At 33.5% G+C, this 22885-nt stretch overlaps 4 protein-coding genes across 4 annotated transcripts in view; 2 read left to right on the forward strand and 2 right to left on the reverse strand.

Moving 5' to 3' along the window:
• Nucleotides 1-22885, reverse strand: part of LOC134263406 (solute carrier family 40 member 1-like) — a 125614-nt gene that overhangs the window by 91507 nt on the left and 11222 nt on the right. The window lies entirely within an intron of this gene.
• Nucleotides 2565-4495, forward strand: LOC134263409 (S-phase kinase-associated protein 1-like). The gene is made up of 4 exons (XM_062745743.1): nucleotides 2565-2735; nucleotides 3862-4073; nucleotides 4153-4272; nucleotides 4389-4495. Exons 1-4 carry the CDS (start codon nucleotides 2651-2653, stop codon nucleotides 4422-4424), a joined length of 453 nt encoding a protein of 150 aa, XP_062601727.1. The 5' UTR covers nucleotides 2565-2650; the 3' UTR covers nucleotides 4425-4495.
• On the reverse strand, nucleotides 4615-9613 carry LOC134263408 (GTP-binding protein 10-like). Its single transcript, XM_062745742.1, has 8 exons — nucleotides 9330-9613; nucleotides 8283-8473; nucleotides 8075-8163; nucleotides 7804-7948; nucleotides 7623-7699; nucleotides 6975-7213; nucleotides 5930-6053; nucleotides 4615-5444 (listed from the first exon to the last, which is right to left on the reverse strand). Exons 1-8 carry the CDS (start codon nucleotides 9573-9575, stop codon nucleotides 5227-5229), a joined length of 1329 nt encoding a protein of 442 aa, XP_062601726.1. The 5' UTR covers nucleotides 9576-9613; the 3' UTR covers nucleotides 4615-5226.
• The window catches only part of LOC134263410 (2-hydroxyacyl-CoA lyase 1-like), a 30954-nt gene continuing 17649 nt past the window's right edge, over nucleotides 9581-22885 (forward strand). Inside the window, 15 exon segments of the mRNA XM_062745744.1 lie at nucleotides 9581-9695; nucleotides 12770-12874; nucleotides 13201-13322; nucleotides 14546-14618; nucleotides 14723-14800; nucleotides 15084-15178; nucleotides 16956-17068; nucleotides 17607-17742; nucleotides 18038-18143; nucleotides 20557-20640; nucleotides 21069-21176; nucleotides 21288-21341; nucleotides 22048-22148; nucleotides 22253-22411; nucleotides 22579-22683. Coding sequence (XP_062601728.1) covers nucleotides 9639-9695; nucleotides 12770-12874; nucleotides 13201-13322; nucleotides 14546-14618; nucleotides 14723-14800; nucleotides 15084-15178; nucleotides 16956-17068; nucleotides 17607-17742; nucleotides 18038-18143; nucleotides 20557-20640; nucleotides 21069-21176; nucleotides 21288-21341; nucleotides 22048-22148; nucleotides 22253-22411; nucleotides 22579-22683 — 1496 coding nt within the window. The 5' untranslated portion in view covers nucleotides 9581-9638.

A 22885-nucleotide genomic window follows, 5' to 3' on the forward strand; every position in this document is an offset into this window, starting at 1 on the left:
GATCTAATATTTTCAGGTTTTATATGTATATGTAGATTTTTGATGCTATGAACTTCTTATTTCATTAATAATTAAGGAATTTCATATAATTTTGTCAGTTCAAAGCGAAATCACGAATATGCAGTTTAGTAATAAATTTCACAAGTTAAAATTCATGTGTTGTACTATTTGATCTACATGTACTATATACTATTATAATATACGACTTGTTTATTGGCAAGATTATTTCTGGTGGGATTTAATATGGGGGGGGGGTTATAATCGAAACACACTTTTAACACCAAAAAATTGTCTATAAATCATAATAAGTTTAAAACAAATAATTAAGAATATACAATACAATGTACTAGTAAATAAGAAAAAAAAAAATCAAATAACATACGTGATGAACAACAATTCAATGCTAGTGATTAACTTTCAAATCTGGAAAATGATCACCAGTTTTGTACCTATTAATTTCTACGCGATAAATAAACAGTCTGAATCCGGCCTTGCACAACCACCTATAATTAAAGCACAATGGGAGGAAATCCACTGGACATAAGTTACGCCGAGTGACTCATCCGCCCCCTGTGGATGCTTCACAAACAAAGAGACATATGATCCTTTTGCCTTCATTTTCGACGGTTATAGAAGAGGGGTTAGGGTGAGTATGCGAGTGTTGGTACTAGTGTTGGCATTGTAGTGCGATTTCCTTTAAAATTTGGAAAGATGTTAATTTTTTTTATTGTATATCAAAACAATAGAAAGGTAAGTTAAAACGTTTCATATAGGTACATGTATGTGATGCTGGAACACGTAATCGATTCCCCTTTGGAGGACTTAAAAGTGACAACGGATCGAATATTTAAGTTTGAAAATCTGCAAAATAAATTTAGAATAGTTAAAGAAAATTTTAGTGTAGATATCTTGTATATTTAATCCAATTAATGTGGATTTACAGATAGATGTATCGATCTTTAAAAAAACGATAATTAATCTAATAAAACATGACATTAATTATTCTTTCAAAAGTATATTGCAGTTAAATTTGAAGTTTAAAATAACTGAAACAACAAAATTAGGAAATGAAAAGTTGCTGTACATTAGAATAAAATAAAAGGTTTCATATTAAGGTATTTCCACCCTCCTGCGACATGTGTGATGTTACAGACTTTTGCAAAAACTGTTATTAATTCATTTAAAATCATACTCAATAGTAATAAATATTTTGGAATTATGTTTTACTGTGGGTGGAATTTAATCAATTATTCAGTATTGAACAAGCTAATTCAGAGAATTTGTGTCCCCCGCTGAAGGAAAAAAGAGGAAGTTGCTCAGATTGGCGGGACCACCCCACCCCCTTCCCCGGATTTGCAGAATTATTAAATTATGTACTGAAGCAAATAAAATAAATATTTTATCTTTCGCCGCCGAGATATATTTATTTTCCTTCTGCAATTGGAGACCCTGAGGCGTACCGATTTAAAAACAAAAACAATCCATTCTGATTCAGACTACGGTCCGTGCAACACTTAACAATTCAAATTTCTAAAATGATTTTGAGTTTTAGAGGACTGTTAACATATTAGTTCAAATATCTAAATTTCAAAGAACTCAAACTGATTTGGTATATTGAAATTTAATATTTTAGTACAAAAACCTAACTTTTCAAATTTCTAAAAGGTTTTATTTCAATATTTTAGATTTTTACCTTAAATGTTTAGAATTCAAATTTCCAAAAACAATTTTTTGTATCTTAAATGTTTGACTTTTTATTCTACCGTTTGTTCAGAATGTTTGCGCTCAATAATTTAAAATTCAGTAACATTTTTCGTCTTTTAATTATTTAAAATTTACTTCAAACTTTTAAATTTCAACTTTCAAAACGTTTTTGGTTATTTAAAATTTGTTTTTTTGAATCAAACATTCAAATTTCAAATAACCAAAACATTTTGAGTTTTAGATTTTTACTTTAAATATCCAAAATATCAAATTTCCAATCCCGATTTGAATTTTGAATATTAGTTCAATATTCTAACTATCTAAAAGCCCTTTTGTTTCAAAACTCATACCTGGTTTGGAATTTGATATTTTGGATATTTGAAATAAACTTCTAAAAACTCAAAATGTAAAAGTGTTTTTGTTATTTAAAAGTTGAGTGTTTGAATCACAATTCTAAATTTCTAAAGATCTAAAACGTTTGAAAGTTGGAAGTTGGAAGTAAATTTTAAATAATCAAAAGACGAAAAATGTTATTAAATTTTAGATTGTTAAGCGTAAACTTCCTGAAGAAACGGTAGATTAAAAACACAAAAGTTTAAAATACAAAATTTGTTTTTGGAAATTTGAATTTTGAAAATCTAAAATATTAAAATTCTAAAACCTGTGTGGAAATTTGAAAATTTAGACTTTTGAACTAAAATATTTAATTTCAATATGCCAAATCAGTTTGAGTTTTTGAAAGTTAGAAATTTGAATTAATATATTAATATTCTAAAACTCAAAACCATTTTAGAAATGAATTAAGTGTTACACAGACCAGGCTACCACAGCATCAAATAGATTAAATTCCTGTATCTGTTCGTTTCAAAAAACATAAACTCCAATGTTTGTTTGTTTTTTACCATAGAAAATATGTTTCTTTGCAGACAGTAAACTTCCATCAGTCATGTCTAAGGTAAAATTACAAAGCATGGATGGCGATGTTTTAGAGGTAGACGAGGAATCTATAAGACAATGTGGATCTATTAAAGGTAAGCTTATCCCCCCCCCCCCCAAAAAAAAAAGTTGTATGATAATAAAGTTCTTATATTCCATTCCTTGCAATATATTTTAAGGACATATGTAACGCAGTTTTAACTGTGTTGTGTTTTTCTCTTAAGTTGAAGAGTTCCAATACCTTAAGGAACTTAATGCTACATTTTAATGTTTATTTATGCTGTTGTACACTTCTTCATAAACAAGTTTGTATAAACAAAACATTTTAAATTTATGTTTATTAATTTTTGTGTATTTTTCTTGAATTATGCAAGAATTTTCATTAAATGATTTATGAATTTTTGTCTACGAACTTCTGATGGCACTATAATCTTAAGGACCCTCTCTACACCAGTACAAAATGTTTTTTGGATATTGAGAAAAATATATTCTATAAAGGTGTTAGTTTTGAGCTTATTTATATGATTTTCAACATATGGTGCGTGTCATTTACCCCCAGGAAAAATAATCAAACATAACACAGTATCAGTGAATAGAAATCACTGTTGTTTACTTCCATAATGAAAATACACGTAAATAACATGTTCAATTAATTTATCTTGGCCTTTTAAAATGTTAAGAATACCTGAATTGATTACAAATTGTGTAACAAACTGTGAATTTCTAATTTTAAAAATTTAGATCTAAGGGCAGATCACTCTAACTGCAAAAAAAAAATACCATAGAATCAGAACTCTTTAGTGTGCAGTGTAGAGAGGGTTCTTAAATCAAAAAATATCTTATAAAATTATCAGTAGGTAAGGTATGTTGCTTATGTCCTTAATGCTGAATAAAGTTAATTCTACATTAAGCAGTCACCCAAGCACATAGGTTGCGGAGAAACTTGCTCTTTGAAAGAAAAAAAACTTAAAGTTGTCTAGTCTGGAGGTTCTTCATCAACAGATTTTTAAATAACCCCACTCTATTTTTGCCTTTCCTAGATAAAATCTCCCCTTGAATGGGGGTTGACCCTCAAATTTAATGATTTACAATTCAATTCAATTTACCCAGTGATGCATTGTACCAACTTTGGTCAAATGACCCTGTGATTCTTGAGAAGTTGAAAATGTGAAAAATTTACTCAGATGAGCCAAAATGATGATTATTCAAATCTTGTTGCAGATTTAGTGAGTGAAAACAGAGAGGAACCAATTCAGATCCATAATATTAATACTGCCATTCTAAAAAAGGTCACTGAATGGTGCAACTACCATAAAAACGACCCTCCCCTTCCAGAATACATGGGAGTAGGATACATGTATGATATTGACATCTGTCCTTGGGATGCTGAATTCCTGAAAGTTGATGACCTGACTCTATTTGCACTGATTGAAGTAAGTTACTTGAAGAATTGGTCATAAATTTTGAAAATCATTTTTTCTCTTTTAATGAAGGATCAATTTTTCTTTAAAGGCAGCATACTACTTGGATACTAAGAGACTAATGGAAGTAAGCTGTAAAACCGCAGCTTTAAAGATATATGAAGCCAGGTGTCAATTAGAGGATAATAGGGCTATAAACGCAATAGGACAGGTATTACATGTACTTTGAAAAAAGATGCATTAATTCTCTATTCCTCTTACTGATTGAATGACACACATTTAATTAAAGAGCAGGAAAATTGATGCATCCTCACAATTCTTTTGTAGACACGAGCTGAAAATAACTGGTATGATGAATGGTGAAGATATGTGGTCAGTGGTTTCTGTCGAAATCCTTGTGCATCTTCGGGCCAGTTATACACTTTGAAAAATACATGTACATTAAATATAGTTTTAGATAAATGTAGAATACTTGAATACAGAAACTGTGTTGTCTTTGTTCGATACTGATACTGTATGTTTACATAAATTGGTGTATTCAAAATTCAGCATAATCACTGGGTATGAAGATGTTTGTGTAATCATCAATTACAGCCTTGTTACAGCGCTACACATGTCCATGCCAATAATTGTATATACGAGAGATTTCTTAGCGGTATACATAACTTAACACATTGAAGCAGAGGTTTAATAAGTACATTATGGTTGGGAATAATGGTCATTTACCTCTTTGAATTCATTACACAGAAACTCCAATTCAACACTTTACAAAGAGACAAACTTGTACCGGTAATTGTAAATGATTTCAAGAGGAAAATTAACAAGTACCTGGTACACTTCTATGCTAGTGGCAATCATTGTGCTCATATTCTTTATTTAACTTCATGCATGACTGGCCATGTAAAAAATACACAACTTTCTTACACCTGACCTCAAAACTGTAAACATTTGAAAAAAAAGCAAAACCAGCTTTTCTACAGCATGTATAGTGCTACTTTTGTAACAATTCTAGTTTCACTGAATTATTCAGAATTTGTACATTCAGATTATTTGCATTGATTTTTGTTGGATGAATCATACATGTATACATGTAATTCCACAGTAAAAGGACACACAGCCCCTACACATATCCCCCACTCCTATTCCCTGAGTCCTCCTGTTGAGACTATGTCAATTTATTTATTTTACTGTGTTCAGTTAGAGCATGCTCCCATTTTTCAAGAGGATATTCAAGATTTTCAGCAAAATGTCTGTCCAGTATTTGTCGCAATTTCAGTTTAGTTTCGATAATGTTTGTTCCTTCTTTAGTTGAAATAGTGAAAATGTCCTCAAATTTTATCAGTCTATCTGGCTGTAGCTCCTTGGGAAAGTTTGAAATATTTTCTGAAAATAGAAAAGAATTGTGTTAGAGGGAGCAAAGTTGAAAAGAGGAGAAAAATAAAAATAAACTTGTGTCTTTGTAAGGAATATATGATGGTGATTCAAAGACATTACAAGAATGATTCTACTCCAATACCTGTTAGCACTGAAAGAATTGTTCTTTTTCATGCAAAGGAAAATTTTTAATTAATAGTTATAATGTTCATCATGGGAATGTTGGTAGTAAATATGCCCTAGATTAATCCCTGGTAATTGTAGATAAATTCAGCTATTTAGTCAAATGAGGTCTGTAGAGTATTTTGATGTATCAATGTTATACATGTACAATGAGGTATAAGACTGCTTGGATACACATAAAACTTTATTTAGAAAAATCTTCAAACATATATTCATTTCCTTTACAAAATACGTGTTGGTTGAACATGTATTAGCAAAATTGCTAAAGAAAATTATAATTGTACAATGATATTACACAGATTACATTGTACCTGGTAAACTCTTCACTCTCTCCTTAATGTCTTCCACTATAGCTCCATCTGTATCACAGTCTATTTTATTCAGTGCTAAAACTGCTGGCTTCTCAACCAAGTGATGCTTAAACAATTCTACTTCCTGTCCAAAAGAAGGGGGCCAAATTAAATTTGTTTCAGACTTGCATTTACTTATATAAGATAGGTAAACAAGCCCTTGATAAGTCATTGGATAAATTGATTCAAATGGAGCATTAGTAACATTAAAACACTCTAACAGCAAAGTGCTTGAAACAAACAATAAATAAAATTTGTAATGTCTGTTATAATAAGTTTCTTTTTTTAAAAGTTATAAAACTACAGGGAATGAAAATCTTTTTGGTGGAAGTGTGAATTCATCACACATGATTTTGCTGTCAGGTTCATTTTTGTATCTGTGCATTACAAAGGAGAAAAAAAACCCTATAAAGTAATTGTCGGCAATCATGGATTTTTCTTTGTTACTCTACATTCAACACATTACAGTAAAACTCGGTTATAGCGAAGTCCTAGGGACCTGTGAATTTTATTCGCTATATCCGTAATTCGTTATATCTGTATAAGAAATTCATATAACCATATATAGCGAATTCGCAATATGCATGATTTCTTTCAAGTATACTACCAAATATGTTAAGGAAGCAAATATTAGAAAACGTACCTTTGATAACCAAGGGTTTGTTATGAATTGAATTTTTTATACAAATGCTAAAATGAAATAAAGTCAGTTGAATTTATCAAATATTTTAAGATCTTTGAAAGTTCGTTATAAAGAATGTAAATTTTATTATATTTAACCTCAACGGAACTCAAAACCAGTTCGCTATATCCGTAAATTCGTATATCAGAGTTCGTTATAACCGTCAAATTTTACAAAGATTTGTTAAGAATTTTGATGGGGACCCAGAAAAACTTCACTATATCCATCAATTCGCTATATCCGTGTTCGTACTAAACGAGTTTTACTGTATATTTCATCATATTGAATGTAGTGTAATGGAGAGAAAACCCATCAATTAAATACCCTGTTTAAGATCAGTATAGTTTCAATAGGATCTCTGAATGGAAAATTGGGATTCAGCTGAAATCCATTGATGTCGACCAGGAACAGGAGAAGTTTGGTACGCTCGATGTGTTTAAGGAATCTGTGTCCCATTCCGATATTGTCCCAGGCTCCCTCTATCAGACCTGGAAGATCTGCCACCGAGATCTTTCTTCCATCCGTATAATCCATCCAAGCAATCCGCGGGGATATTGTTGTGACTGAAAGCAAAATAATATTGATGTTATCAGTCCCATCAATAGTCAATAGTAATGTGAAAGGATTTGGTAAAAAAACATCTATTTTCTCCCACCAAAAGTTGTTAACAATGTTAAAAATTTTGAAAACGTTGTTAAAAACCATTGTTAGTTATCCATCGTGTGCTTGACAATCATGCAGCTACATTTATATGGAATAAAATCTTCATGTTGGTTTTCATTACAAATTCAAAGAAAAATTCGAATACTGTTTGCATTCTGAATATACCTCTGCTTACCATTCCATCAAATTAATATGTAAACCAAAATTGTGTATTCTTTATTTTCCCATCACTGTCATTAGAAAATTACTCTCTTTTCCTTTGACCATTAAAACACTAATTCATTATTTACTTCATATTTGAGTTCTTACATGGATAATCTGCAATTTTCCAACCACCTGATGGAGTTACCGCTGACCCAAAAGTAGATTTCCCAGCATTCGGAAATCTAAAATACAGAAGCAGTTTTCCTTCAATGATATATTTTGAAAATGAAGTTTGAATTTTTAGTATTAATTTGATTCCATTTACAGCTAAAAATGTCTCACTTACCCGACAAGCCCAATGTCTGCAATCAGCTTGAGATTTAAATCCACGGTCTTAGCCTCCCCCTTTGTTCCTTCAAACCCATTTGAGGGGTTTCCCCCTGAACCACCTTTGGCTACAACTAATTCCTTGCCCTCTTCATCCAGATCACCTAATTATAAAAATCAAGAGTTCTGTTGATAACTTACTCACTGAAATTTTTTTGATCAAATCAAATCATAGGGAATTATTTAATTAAACTCTTCTAAAATGACTGTATTCTCAGAAAAAAACCTACCAATTATTCTACTTCCTGACTCAATTGTTATTCCCATTGGTACTTCTAAAATAAGATCCTCTCCTTTCTCTCCCAACAAAGCAAGTTTTCTGTAATTATATAAAATAATTTTAATGCAATGACAGAAGAAAACTATCGAAGATGAAATATGTTAACTTTTTGAATACAATTGTACATACTTGTGGAGACTGATTATCATTGCACTCACTTGCAAGGTTTTCCATCTGGTGCTTTGAATCTCTGTGATGGATATTTGGACTTGATGTCTTGCAGAGTTGCTGTTTTTGAGGCTTTAACAATGACACTTCCACCATCCCCTCCAATACCCCCATAACGTGACAAACCGTGCCCCCCAGTTCCTCCTCTCATAAACACATGTAGTCTGTCCATCAGATAATTCTGTTGAAAGAAATTAATAAAATGCAAACTACTATTGAATAACTCCAGTAAACAAATGGTAAACCAAAACTGCTAAAGAGTTAATGATCTGATCGAAAAACAGATTTTTATATTATTCATTTTTATCTATTCTTTTAAAGATTGACACAAGAGACACAATGCACACATAAAAGGTTGTTGATTGTATACTGGTATTATTTTACATCCCTCTTAAGAATTTTCACTTAGTATATGGAGACACCATCACTTCCAGGTGGAGAGCTGCAAATCTTGTCCTATGCTCGACACTCAGGGCCATTGAGCAGTTAGGCATCTTTTTCGTGCCAGCACTTACTGCGACATGGGACCTAGGTCTCATCCTAAGGACCGGTCTCCACCAGGTCCAGTCCAAAGACTATTTCTATCTACGTAGCTATTAATAGTTACGTAGATATTTAAACCTACCTAAGGTAGCTATTTCTACCTACTATCTGCTTTACTTGCATTTTGTGGCCAATCGCAGGAACCGCAAGGTAAAAATGGCTACTTTCAGTTTGGGTAGGTTTAAATACCTATGTAGCTATTAATAGCTATGCAGGTAGAAATAGTCTTTGGACTGGAACTTTCCTCAGTAGGATTCGAATCCGAAACGTATGGATCAACTCCTTAATCCACGACTCTAGAGCAGACGGTCCAACTACTGGACAACACGGGCGACTACACATAAAGATTAAGAAAACAGATCTAATCTTCAGCATTACAGATGAGACCTGCTTATTGAGATCATGATAACAAACAATGCTTGAAAGGGTATAAAAATCCATGCACATATCCTGCTATTTATTTAGCTTATCAATAAATCGTGTCAATAACGTACCTTTTTCCTGGCCGTGCTCTCTTTTCTGTACTCCTCCTCTTGCTCGTCTTCCACATCACGAGTCTCTTTGGAAATTTGTGACGTCTTTTGAGGTTTTGTTGATTTCTTGGAAAATTTCTTATTAAATTTTCTCCTACCATACTGACTTGCATTGCATACTTGGTATTCAGTCAAACAGATTAGCTTTTTGGATAACAACCGATTAGCTTGTGAAATTGCAATCATGAACGTCATGGGGGCTGCCATTGCAATTAACTTTTATCCCTTCACACAGAAGAGTTCCATTCCACATATTGACCACATGACTTCATGATGGCAGACGAAATTGAAGGTGCGAATGTTTTGGCTCAGGCATTAAAGGCTCAGGTAAATATGCATGCAATAAAATAATAAGGCATAAAACGTTATTGTATATATTTATTTTCATTATTTTTTTCTTTAATTGATAAGGTAATCAATTTTGTTGATCACTTCATTTAATAAAATCGTTCTCCTTTATGAACTTAAATAAACGTCGCGTCGTTCCACTTGCTGAACTAATATCTTTTCTCCTTTTTTGAAAAATACCTAATAAGGATTCGTATATCTATTTAGTCTCTAGTTACTTTAACTGAAGTTTTGCTAACTTTTAAAATGAATAACCAGGTCATTCGAATGGAAAATGTGGATGCTGCATCTGAAACGCATCATTTTTAGCTCACCTGAGCCGAAGGCTCAAGTGAGCTTTCTGATCACATTTTTTCCGTCGTCCGTCCATCTGTCTGTCCGTCTGTCTGTAAGTTTTTCACATTTTTGACTTCTTCTCAAGAACCACTGGGCCAATTTTGACCAATCTTGGTACAAAGCATCCTTGGGTGAAGGGGAATTTTTAAAAAATTGTTAAAATTAAGGGCCAAGTCCCCTCACAAGGGGAGATAATCAAGAAAAGACAGAAATAGGGTGGGGTCATTAAAAAATCTTCTTCTCGAGAACTACTGGGCCAGAAAAGCTGAAATTTATGTGGAAGTATCCTGGGGTAGTGTAGATTTTAAATTGTTCAAATCATGACCCCCGGGGGAAGGGTTGGGCCACAATGGAGAATCAAAGTTTTACATAGAAATATATAAGAAAAATCTTTGAAAATCTTCTTCTCAAGAACCACTGGGCCAGAAAAGCTGAAACTTATGTGGAAGCATCCTAGGGTAGTGTAGATTGTAAATTGTTCAAATCATGACCCCCGGGGGAAGGGTGGGCCGCAATGGAGAATCAAAGTTTTACACAGAAATATATAGGAAAAATCTTTGAAAATCTTCTTCTCAAGAACCACTGGGCCAGAAAAGCTGAAACTTATGTGCACATGGAAGGATCCTGGGGTAGTGTTGATTTCAAAATATCTAAATTATGATCATTTGGGTAGGGTGGGGATGCATTATGTATTACAAGGGGGAAATCTGGTAAAGAACAGAATGGTCAAAGCTTCTCAGGTGAGCGATGTGGCCCATGGACCTCTTGTTGGAAGTGAAGTGGTTTGGGCCATGGATATCGTCCTGGATAGTTCATTTGGTAGAGCACCTTACTGGATCGAGATACAGGGGTCCTGGGTTCGATTCCTGGTCCAACCATACATTTTTTCCCTCCCTGTTAAGATTTCAAGGTGCCGTTGACCACCCCTAGAATTGCAGGTGCAATTCCTGCCGGGGGTTAATATTAACTTGGGTTGGGTCTTCAAGGGCAAAGACAATTTAGGGAGGGTGGGATGTAATGGTTTGGGCCCTGGATATTGCCCTGGATAGCTCAGTTGGTAGAGCACCTTACTGGAGATACAGGGGTCCCAGGTTCGATTCCCGGTCCAGTCATACATTTTCTCCCTCCCTGTTTACAGAAGTATGTCATCATAGGGATTAAAATAACATGGGAAAGGGTTTACCCCTGAAATTTTAATCTGTTCAAGTATTTTGGAAAATTAATGCAGGTCATATCCAGTATCTGCATGTAAATTAAATCTTAATTTAATCACTATAATATCAGGACTTATGGTTACTTGTGAATTTATTCTTTCTAAAAGTTGTAATTTATCTGGCAAATGCAGGTCAGATCAATTATCTTAAGCATATGTGAAAAGTTCTGTTTCCATTACTTTAGGGCAAACATGCTCAAAAACTTGAATGTGGTAACTCATTGGAAAAATGAAGGTTAAGACCGCGGAACATTAACTGGCAAAATTGGAAATATACAGCTTACATCATTTCTATCTGTTACAATCAGAACATTCAGTGACAGACAATGAAATGGGCGGGTACAATTCGACGCGGATGTGGGGAAAACATCGGATTGAAATTGCAGATCGAAATTCATTTTCAATCCTCCTAAGCTGTTTTCAAAGCAAAGAGTGAACGTATGATCCAAAAATCAACTAATTTCAACTCCCAAATACATATTGTTTGAAATTCACATTAATATGAGTTTCAGCTTATAATTTTAAGAATGCGAAAGATCATAGAAGACAAAGATTATTTTTCAGGAGATAATTGATTCTAGAAGGGGGAAGGGTAAAAAATTGTCGAGTCAGGTCATGGCTTAACATGACAATATATTTTATTTCTAGGATTATATAAAGAGTGCATGAGTTTTATACTTATTCTCATTTAAAACTGTTGGACAACTTTATTTAAAAATCGTTCAGCCCCCCCCCCCCCCTCCCCCACACACACACGCAAAGATATACATATATTTACCAAACAGAAATGAAATAGTTGTCCTTTAAAACCCTGGACAAAAAAATTCAAACTGTACCAAAATTGAAATTATTTGTCTTCTGGGTCAATCAGTAATAATGTGCTTTCTAGCGTAGCTGAGGTGGATTGAAAATGAATTTCGTTCTGCAATTTCAATCGGATGCTTTCCCCAGTCCGCGTCGAATTGTACCAGCCCAATTCATTGTCTATCACTGAATGTTTTGATTGTAACAGATAGAAATGACGTAAGCTGTATATTTCCAATTTTGCCAGTTAATGTTCCGCGGTCTTAATGGATCCAGCATCCAAAGCTAGTCTGATAATGTGTTTCTGTAGATGCATCATCTATTCAAGTTAAATCCAAGTAGGGCTTATAATAACTTAACTTGCCTCTAAAACTTAACTAGGACTCCACTAGCTGCAGGTGCAGGGGGTATAACATAACCTCATTTCCACTTTGTCATGGTGAGCTAAAAACTAATATAAAATAATAATCATTGAACCTCAGCATCTCAAACACTGATATATCTTAAATACCCTGGAGTATGTCAGAGTGATTTGGAAGTGCCAATCACTTCATTATTTTTTAAGAAATGTAAATTACTTTCAATGTATCTTGTATCCTGGAATATTTCAAGAGTTTTTACCTGTCATATTTGAAATAATGAGGTTTGACTGTATGTTGATTAATGAATATTTTTACTAAATACCTAATTATTATTTCAGGGTGTGGAGTATATGTTTGGCATTGTTGGTATTCCTGTGATTGAGGTTGCGTATGCTGCACAAGCCCATGGCATCAAATACATTGGAATGCGAAATGAGCAGGCTGTATGTTCACCAGTAACAGTGATTAATAGCACATTTTTAAAATGTATTTTATGAATGCATTTGATGTTTAATGGTAGTGATATTTTATATTGCTCTGTGGCACAATACATATACTATCATTTTTTAATGCCAAATGCTTTTTCTTGTTTTGGATTCAAAATTTTTTCAGACTTAGTCTAAAACTCTAAATCAATGGTGTTTGCAATTCACTGTTAATATATAAGTGAACAGTGATTCATTATTTATAATCAATGGTAAATCAGTAATGTTAGAAACTTGTTTGAAATGGCTTGATTAGTTATGTTGTTCTTTGTATTCCACACTAGGCCTCCTATGCTGCCTCAGCCATTGGGTATATGACAGGGAGGCCTGCTGTATGCCTTGTTGTCTCAGGCCCAGGACTCATCCATGCTTTGGCAGGAATGGCTAATGCCCAGGTCAATTGCTGGTAATGCTTTTCTGCTGGAAGATAAATCATCTTGCACCAGTCTTAGAATTGACAAGTGCATAACCTTAATTTTAGTTGATTGTTTGGATAAAAAAGATCCTGTCAAAGCAAAATTGCTGAGTAAAAGAGTTTGTCTACAGGGTTGTTAATAATCACTCACTTAGTTAATTTTGTCTGTGGGAAGCCAATTCTTGGGTATGTTATCATCCATAAGGTAAATAAGAATTTAGAAACTCTGTCAAATTAGGAAATCTTAAAAGCATTTTCAATTTTACTGTTTCCTAACATAGAAAAATTTCTATGGCCTGACTGATGTCAAGGTAGTAACTGCATCTTAACGTATGGAAAAAAAATAAGGGGTGTCAAAGTCCTTAGGAAAATGAAAGACTGTTTTGAGCAAAGTAAACTTCTTTAAGATTTCAATACAAAAAAAAATCAGATTTTTTAAAACTAAATATATAAAAAATCATGGGCTCCAAATTTTCAACATAATATAGACCATGTCGATAGATCTTGGGTTCATTCTTATGTATCAACACACAAGTCAGTGGTGGTTTGACTAGTATATTTAATTATGGAAATAATACAATATTGAATAAAAACCTGAAATAAAGTCATTATGATTAATAAACAATTACAAATCCTTACTGACTTTACTTTTAATAACAAATATAAATAGAAGAAATAGATAAGTAATAAATATATATTTACCAGACACACTATATAAATCAGCTACTAATATAAAGGATGACTATTCCATTTTCAAGTGTGTAACACCAGCCCCTGACCCTGGGGCCATAAAATTCACAATTTTGGTGCATGAAAATTATTAGTTTATTTAATACCCAGGAGCAGAGAAGAAGAGTTCAAAGAAATAAATTTTTATATAATAGAAACTAGTCAAACAGGAAATGGTCAATCATACAGTTTCACACCTATCAAACATATTTTAACACTCACACATGGAAATTCACACAAGACTACACAAACGTAAACACACATAATAGAAATAATTAAAACATTGAAACTGAAACATTTAATTACTTAGTACACTGGTTACAATAAGATAGTAATTAAAACTTAAAGGCACACATGGTCCCTAAGGTTTTAGATGTTATTTGCAACCCTGGCACACATAAAGTAAATTTAAGAATCCTTCTTTTAAGCAGTGGAAATACTTAAGAACAGAGAGCACAAATTGATCAGATGTAAATATTTTTTAGGCCTATGATTGTAGTAGGGGGTAGCAGTGAACTCCACCAGGAGGGCATGGGAGCTTTTCAGGAGTATCCACAGGTAATATTCAAATATGGATATTTCCAAGAATTTTGTCATATTTAAGCTGTATAACAGGTTGTAAGATAGACTCAGTAATTGTTATAAACTGTGATAATTTTTAGGTTGAATTATGCAGACCTTACTGCAAGTACAGTGCTCGACCAAGTAAAGTAGAGAGAATTCCATTTTATATTGAAAAGGTAAGAAATTTTCATTACCAAATTGTAGCTTTTCAGTTATAAAAAATATAGTTTACTTTATATACACTGCACATAGTTAGTGCAGAAATCTTTTATGGTAAAGATATGCTTTTGTTCTCTGTGCAAAATATGTTTCTGCTTTTACTAATCATTTTAATCAATATCACAACAACCAATTTTCTGCTTATATTCTTCAGAAAAAAATCTGTATTTAATATATACCGGTATTACAGTTATCTATATAATATGATTTCATGTACATGTACAATTCTCACCATTCCAGGCAGTTCGACACAGTATTTATGGAAGGCCTGGTGTGAGTTACATTGACCTGGCTGGTAATATGGTTACACAGAGAGTCAGGGTAGCAGATCTAAGGTACTCACATTATGTTTAGTTCATTTCATTTGTTGATTGGGAAAATATAAAATGGACCATGAACTAAGTTCCCGCAGGATATATCAAAATCTGTTGATTTAAAAAATCTTGAGGTGATTTATTTTAAACAATATTTATTCAGAAAAAAAAATGGATTTCATTGGGCAACAGGCAGTACATGCAAGTACCCTGTCCATGCAATTTTTGCTAGTCTTTGTGTTTATGATCTTCCCCTCTTCTACCTTAAAAAAAAAATGAATTTATGTCAGAAACTTTGACTCGCAAAGAAGCAGAGTTTAGTGAATTTTGTTTCCTTGTTCATGTACACTGTGTAATTGGACAAATTGTTTTTGAGTGCACCTTAAAAACAAAATGTGTTTGTGAAGCACTAATGCCCCCATATGGCAACATAGCAAAGGTTAAGCTTTCTCAAATGCAGATCAAATATGTTGGTACCTTAAGTACTTAAAGTAAGGCCTTTTCACAAGAAGTACAAACGTGAAATATAAAATCTAGTTCAAAGGTTTTGACAAAGGTTAATGCTTTTAAAGGTAGGACAAACTCCGAGGTCAAGGTCAAAGGGTCAAGGTTGTTAGTTTTTAAAGAAAGGCCTTGTCTCAAAGATTACATATGTGAAGTAAAAAAGTGCTGGCCCTTACCGTTCAAAAGTTATGGCCAAGGTTAAAGTTTGTAAAAAGTAGGTCAAACTCCAAGGTCAAAGAATCAAAGTTGTTGAAATTCAATAAAAGGTCTTTTAACAAGGATTACATAAGTGAAGTATGAAAGCCCTAGCCCTTCAAAAGTTATGGCCAAGGTTAAAGTTTTTTCGTTAGTATGAAAATGTCGAAGGTCAAGGTCTAAAGGTCAAAATTGTTGGTTTAAATAAAAGGTCTTGCCACAAACAATTGATATTTGAAATATGAAATTCCTAGAATCTACCATTTTTAAAATAGGGCCAAAGTAAAAGTTTGGTTTATTGTGTAAAAATGGGTCAAACTCTAAGGTCAAGGTCAAAGGGTCAAGGTTCTTGATATCAAATGAAAGGTCTTGTCACAAGTATTAAATATGTGAAGTATGAAACCCTCGTTCCAACCCTTCAAAAATTATGTTCAAGGTTGTATTTGAAAAGTAGGTCAAACGTCAGGGTCAAAGGGTCAACATTTTTGGTATCCAATAAAGTGTCTTTTCACAAGATTACATATGTGAAGTATGAAAGCCCTAGTCCTTACCGTTCAAAAGATATGATCAAGGTTAAAGTTTTTTCATAAGTATGGAAATCTTTAAAGTCAAGGTCAATAGGTCAAAGTTGTTGGTACTCAATGAAAGGTCTTGCCACAAAGAATACATATATGAAGTATAAAAGTCCTCGTGTCTAGAGTTCAAAAGATATGGCCAAAGTAAAAGTTTGGAATTTTTGTGTAAAAGTAAGTCAAAGTCCAAGGTCAAAAGGTCAAATTTGGTGGTACCGAAAGAAAGGTCTTCTCACAAGGAATACACATGTGAAATATGAAAGTCATAGCTCCATTAAATCAAAAGTTATGGGCAAGGTTAAAGTTTTTGTGGACAAACAGACAGAGAGAGACAGACAGAGAGAGAGAAAGAGAGAGACAGACAGACGGATGGACATGACAAAAACTATTTACCCTCGAAACTTCGTTCACGGGGGCATAAAAATAATGTTTTTTATAAAAAACTATGTCATTGTTATACACTTACATGAATACTTCAAATTATGAATTCAATTGAGGCATTCCTCATCATCTTCTTTCTTTTCCAGTCCAAATGTAAAGTGTCTTGACCCTCCAAAGACCCTGACAGACCCAGACAAAATAAAGGAGGCCCTGGATATCATTCATTATGCTGAGAAACCACTAGTTATAGTAGGGAAAGGTTTGAAATTTTTCAAAATTTTATATAAATCAAACTCCTGTGTGATAAAAAAATGTTTATGAAACATTTGAATCAATCTCAGATACTGAAGATCACAAAATTTTCGTGACACCTTAATTTCGCAACATAATTAACTCTTTATTAGCGGTACAAATTTTCACAAATTGTGGTCATTCCTATATGTAATATTAAGGAATACTGTTATATGTGTGAATGAAATTTTCAAGAGTACACTAGCACTTTCTTGTAAAATTACATGAAAATAAAGTTCTCGCAAATAAAAAGTGATTTTTATCCTTTTATCATTTCTATGATTATTGTTTTCTAAATTTGATTGAAATAATCTCTTTATTATATGGTAGTACCAGAAGAAGCATGTTACATGTACATGTCATTTTGCTATTTTTGATGTTTTAATGTAAAGTTTTCCTTTAATAAGTAGTGGACAAGTGTAAATGTTTGATAACATGCTATTAATCAGATTTTAAGCAGCATGAAGCAGGTTCAATATTTATACTGAGGTAAAACTTTAATTTAGGTGCTGCATATGCCAAAGCAGAAAAATCTGTCAAGCAGTTTATAGAATCCACTCGACTTCCATTTCTACCGACCCCAATGGGAAAAGGTGTATTACCTGATGACCATGAACTTTGTGTGGCTCCTGCAAGGTCAAAGTAGGTTCTAAATTATATAACCGAGTCATTTCTCAGGGGATGAGTTAGGTGCATGCAGTCAAGGCCCATAAACATCTTGTTGAATCAATGTTATAATTTAAATGTTTCATCATGCAACAGAATCCAGTATAGTAAAATGCAGTTACAGCAAACTCGCTTATAATGAATTTTACCTTACAACAGATATGATGAACTTAACAGATAAAATGAATTATGGTTATAACAAATCAGAATTATTCATTCCTGGCACTTTTCTATGTAAGTGTGTTTTACTATTTATGTTTTTGATCCACAGAGCACTACAGGAAGCTGATGTCATCCTTCTATTAGGAGCAAGATTAAACTGGATTCTGCACTTTGGTTTGCCACCTAGATTTAATGCAAAGGTCAAGGTCATACAGGTAATTCCTTCCTATCAATGATTTGGCAACAATTTTTTTATCCCTTGTATTTTTTTACACTTCCTTGTAAATTTTTACTGTGTTCTGAACTAACACAGATACAGTAAAACTCGTTTAGTACGAACACAGATATTGCAAATTCATGGATATAGCGAAGTTATCTTGGATCCCCAGCTACATAAATTGAACGAATTTCTTATATGCATATATTGAATTACGGATATAGCGAAGTAATTTCATAAGTCCCAGTGACTTTGTTATAACCGAGTTTTACTGTATAACCAATTTATGGATACATGTATAATGCACTGGAGCACATGGGTCAGTGGTCATGGGCATTAGGCTAGTTACTTAAGGTTCACTCAGTCTGGTTCAAGCCCTGCCCATGGTCACGTGATGTTTTGTCCTTAGACAAGGCACTTCATCTGCATTGTCTCGGCCCTCTCAGGCAATTGGCACTGGCCTATGATGGGAGTTAACCATGCAATAGACTTTTTTCCAACATAGAGGTAGTCAATGACTCTCATCTGCTTAGCACCATAGAATCACTTTTTCTTTAAGAGGTGAAAAATAAAAAAAGTTTATCTTTTAGAATAAATGTTTTGTTATTACTGATTTAACCAGTATTACCTTAGCAAAATTCGTAATCCTGTAAACCTCAGTGAAAGTAAATAAAGGGAAAAAAATACAGGAAAAAGAATTATAGGACATCAATATCCTCTGTAAAACATTGGTGGAATTACTAGGATACAGCTGACATATAACATAAGGGTTTACAAGTACCTTGTAGATATCAACTTTTAATACTGAAGTAAAAGGGAGTTAATCATAAAATCACTTTTTAGCTCACCTGAGCCAAAGGCTCAAGTGAGCTTTTCTGATCAAAATTTGTCCGTTGTCTGTCGTTGTCGTCGTTGTCGTTGTTGTCGTCGTCGTCGTCGTTGTCGGCGTTGTCAAACTTGCCACAAACTTTTCACATTTTCATGAAGGGCCATGCCCTCATTCAAGAACCACTGGGAATTAATGAAAATTTGGTGGTATGTTTTAAAAATCTTCTTCTCAAGAACCACTGTGCCTAGGAAAGATGAAACCTTGTGAAGTAAAGGGGATTCAAGTTTGTTCAAATCAAAGGGCGGGGCCACAATGCCCTTTTCCAAAGTTTTACATAGAAATATATAGGAAAAAAAAAATCTGAATTAGAGAAAAAAAAATCACATTTATATGGAAAAAAATCAAATTTCTTCTCAAGAACCACTGGGCCACAAGGACCAAAGTTTTACATAGAAATATATAGGAAAATTCTTTAAAAATCTTCTTCTCAAGAATATCAAAGCCATGATTGATCACATTTATATGGAAGCATCCTCAGGTAGTGTAGATTCAAGTTTGTTCAAATCATGACCCCCGGGGGTAGGGCGGGGCCACAATGGCCGACCAAAGTTTTACATAGAAATATATAGGAAAATTCTTTAAAAATCTTCTTCTCAAGAATACCAAAGCCATGATTGATCATATTTATATGGAAGCTTCCTCAGGTAGTGTAGATTCAAGTTTGTTCAAATCATGACCCCCGGGAGTAGGGCGGGGCCAAAGTTTTACATAGAAATATATAAAAAATTCTTTAAAAATCTTCTTCCCAAGAATGACTAAGCCATGATTGATCATATTTATATGGTAGCATCCTCATGTAGTGTAGATTCAAGTTTGTTCAAATCATGAACCCCGGGGGTAGGGTGGGGCCGAAATGGCTGATCAAAGTTTTACATAGGAATATATAGGAAAAATCTTTAAAAATCTTCTTCTCAAGAATACTCAAAGCCATAATTGATCATATTTATATGGAATTATCCTCAGATAGTGTAGATTCAAGTTTTTTTCAAATCATGACCCCTGGGGATTAGGGTGGGGCCAAAATGGCCGACCAAAGTTTTACATAGAAATATATAGGAAAATTCTTTAAAAATCTTCTTCTCAAGAATATCAAAGCCATAATTGATCATATTTATATGGAAGCATCCTCAGGTAGTGTAGATTCAAGTTTGTTCAAATCATGACCCCAGGGGGTAAGGCAGGGCCACAATGGCCGACCAAAGTTTTACATAGAAATATATAGGAAAATTCTTAAAAATCTTCTTCTCAAGAATAACAAAGCCATGATTGATCATATTTATATGGAAGCATCCTCAGGTAGTGTAGATTCAAGTTTGTTCAAATCATGGCCCCCCCCCCCCCCGGGGCCACAACCCGAAGTTTTACATAGAAATATATAGGAAAATTCTTTAAAAATCATCTTCTCAAGAATACCAAAACCATAACAGTTCAAAGATTTACTAATAAACCAATTTCTACTTTTTCCTAGCCTCAGTGCTCAGGTGAGCGATGTGGCCCATGGGCCTCTTGTTTTGTTTTTAAGGTGGATATATGTGCTGAAGAGATGAGTAATAATATACAGAATGCAGTGTCTCTAGTTGGAGATCTAGATGCTGTCATGATACAGGTATCAGTGGATTTATAGACATTCAAATCTACAAATTTGAAGGAAATAGAACTTTGCTATGTTTGTACATCAGCAGGCATCCTATATTTGTGTTTTATTACTTTAAATCACTTTTTATTTGCGAGAACTTTATTTTTGCATAATTACGCGAGATGATATGCTCGCGAAAATTTCATTCTCGCGTATAATAGAATTCATATGATTATATAGAGCAATGACCACAATTCGTGAAAATTTTGTCTCGCTAATAAAGAGTCAATGAATATCTCGCGAAAATTAGTTGTCGTGAAAATTAAGTGATCTACAGTACATGAGGTGTATTTAAGAAAGTCTATGTATTACTTCAGTTTTGATTTAGTATTAATGTCTTTTCTTATAAAATATGAATAGAAATACATTTTGAAAGTAGTCAAACTTTATCATTTCAGATGAATGAACAAATTAGCAAAATTCCAGGTCAATTTCATTTCAACCCTAAATCTCCATGGTGGAAAACTCTCAATAGCAAAGTACAACAGAATCAAAAGGCTGTGCAAGTAACTAACCATTTGTAATTAAGTTAATATAGTGTATTTCAATGATTTTTTTACTAGACATGTCAGCTGAAAAGATTTACTTTTCATCTAATTTTTTTTAAACTTTTGCAGGCAATGATGGATGACAAAAGTGAGCCCCTTAACTACTATGCAGCATATAGTGAGGTATTATTTTCTTATGAATGACAATACTTCTTGACCGGAGCATATTTCTCTCCCCTATATGGCCAAATTCAAACAACACCCTTAGGGTACAGTGTATGTATATGTAATAGGTGCTATGACATTGAAATTAAAAAAATATATACTAAAAGTAAAAAAAGCAAAGTTTTGTCAAATTCTCCCCCGGAAAATGTTGGTTTTTTTTCTCCTTGCCCCCTTTCTCTCTCTTCGCCTACAGAGTGCTCTATGGTGTATTATGTACTGCACTGCAGTAACTTGGAGGTGCAAGTTCAGATATCAAAGATATATAGCAAGTCTCGGTATTAAATCCTTGTCTTTCCCAAGGGTTCCATTTGGCTCATATCTCACCCCAAGAGATCTTGGAAAAGATAAATTGTAGAATCATTTCAATTCTTGGGCAGCAAATATTTTACATGTATTTGTTTATAAGATGATATTTTTAATGGGTATTAAAACTTGGTGTTTAATATTTCAAATATGTTCACAAAGCTATGATTGGTGGGGGGTTGTCTTTGTGGATAAGGATAACCTATGAAATCCATAAACATTAGTCCCCCATGAGGAATGATATCATCATAATTCCACCTCAAGTCAAAGGTCAAGGTCAAACTCCAAATACAATCTTTCACAAGTCTCTTTCATCTTTAATAATACCCCTATTCTTTACTTTGAAATGAATATTTTGTAGGTACAAAAGTTTCTTCCCAAGGACTGCATAATTGTCAGTGAAGGAGCCAACACTATGGACATTAGCAGGACCATGGTTCCCAACCACCTTCCCAGACACAGGTCATAAATAATTGAAACTTATTCTGTATAATTTTTAGTGAGAATGTAACTGAAGAAGGTGCTCTTGATGCATTTAACCATCTGATTATCATCATATTTAACAGATTAGATGCTGGTACATTTGGGACTATGGGAGTGGGATTGGGATTTGCCGTGGCTGCTGGGATCTGGTGCAGGGATCATGCTCCTGAAAAAAGAGTCTTCTCCATTCAGGGAGACAGTGCATTTGGATTTTCTGGGATGGAAATTGAAACAATATGCAGGTAAATGTCATCTTCCTCTGATTATGTTGGCAGGACCTGGTAGTGGTTTACAACAGTGGTTTAGTGGTGTCAAAAAGACACAGTTTTTTTATGAATTCTCTTGATATAATTCTATTAGATGCTTGTATTTTACTGTGAAGTATAAATTTTTACAAAAATACCATTAGGTACAAGCTTCCAGTAACTCTGATGATAATAAACAATGGTGGAATTTATGCAGGTGTGCCAGAAGATGTGTGGAAATCTATGCAGGCTGAGGATCTCACACTTATGTAAGCAAAATGTCTTTTCTTGTTATAGTTAGAAAGCAGTAAAGCTACAGTCTAATCAAAGGTATCTAGTATATTGATTGGTGGAAATATTTCATTGATTTCACTACATGTATTACAGTATTTATCCTTATATTTATGTAATACTTGTATTTGTGGATGAAGTCAGTTATGCTCAGCCAATATTGATAACCTTCAATATTAT

Source organism: Saccostrea cucullata, unplaced genomic scaffold (assembly GCF_032062105.1).
Source record: "Saccostrea cucullata isolate Sc308-1 unplaced genomic scaffold, CSIRO_AGI_Scuc_v1 ctg345, whole genome shotgun sequence".
In the NCBI taxonomy this organism is placed as follows: domain Eukaryota; kingdom Metazoa; phylum Mollusca; class Bivalvia; order Ostreida; family Ostreidae; genus Saccostrea; species Saccostrea cuccullata.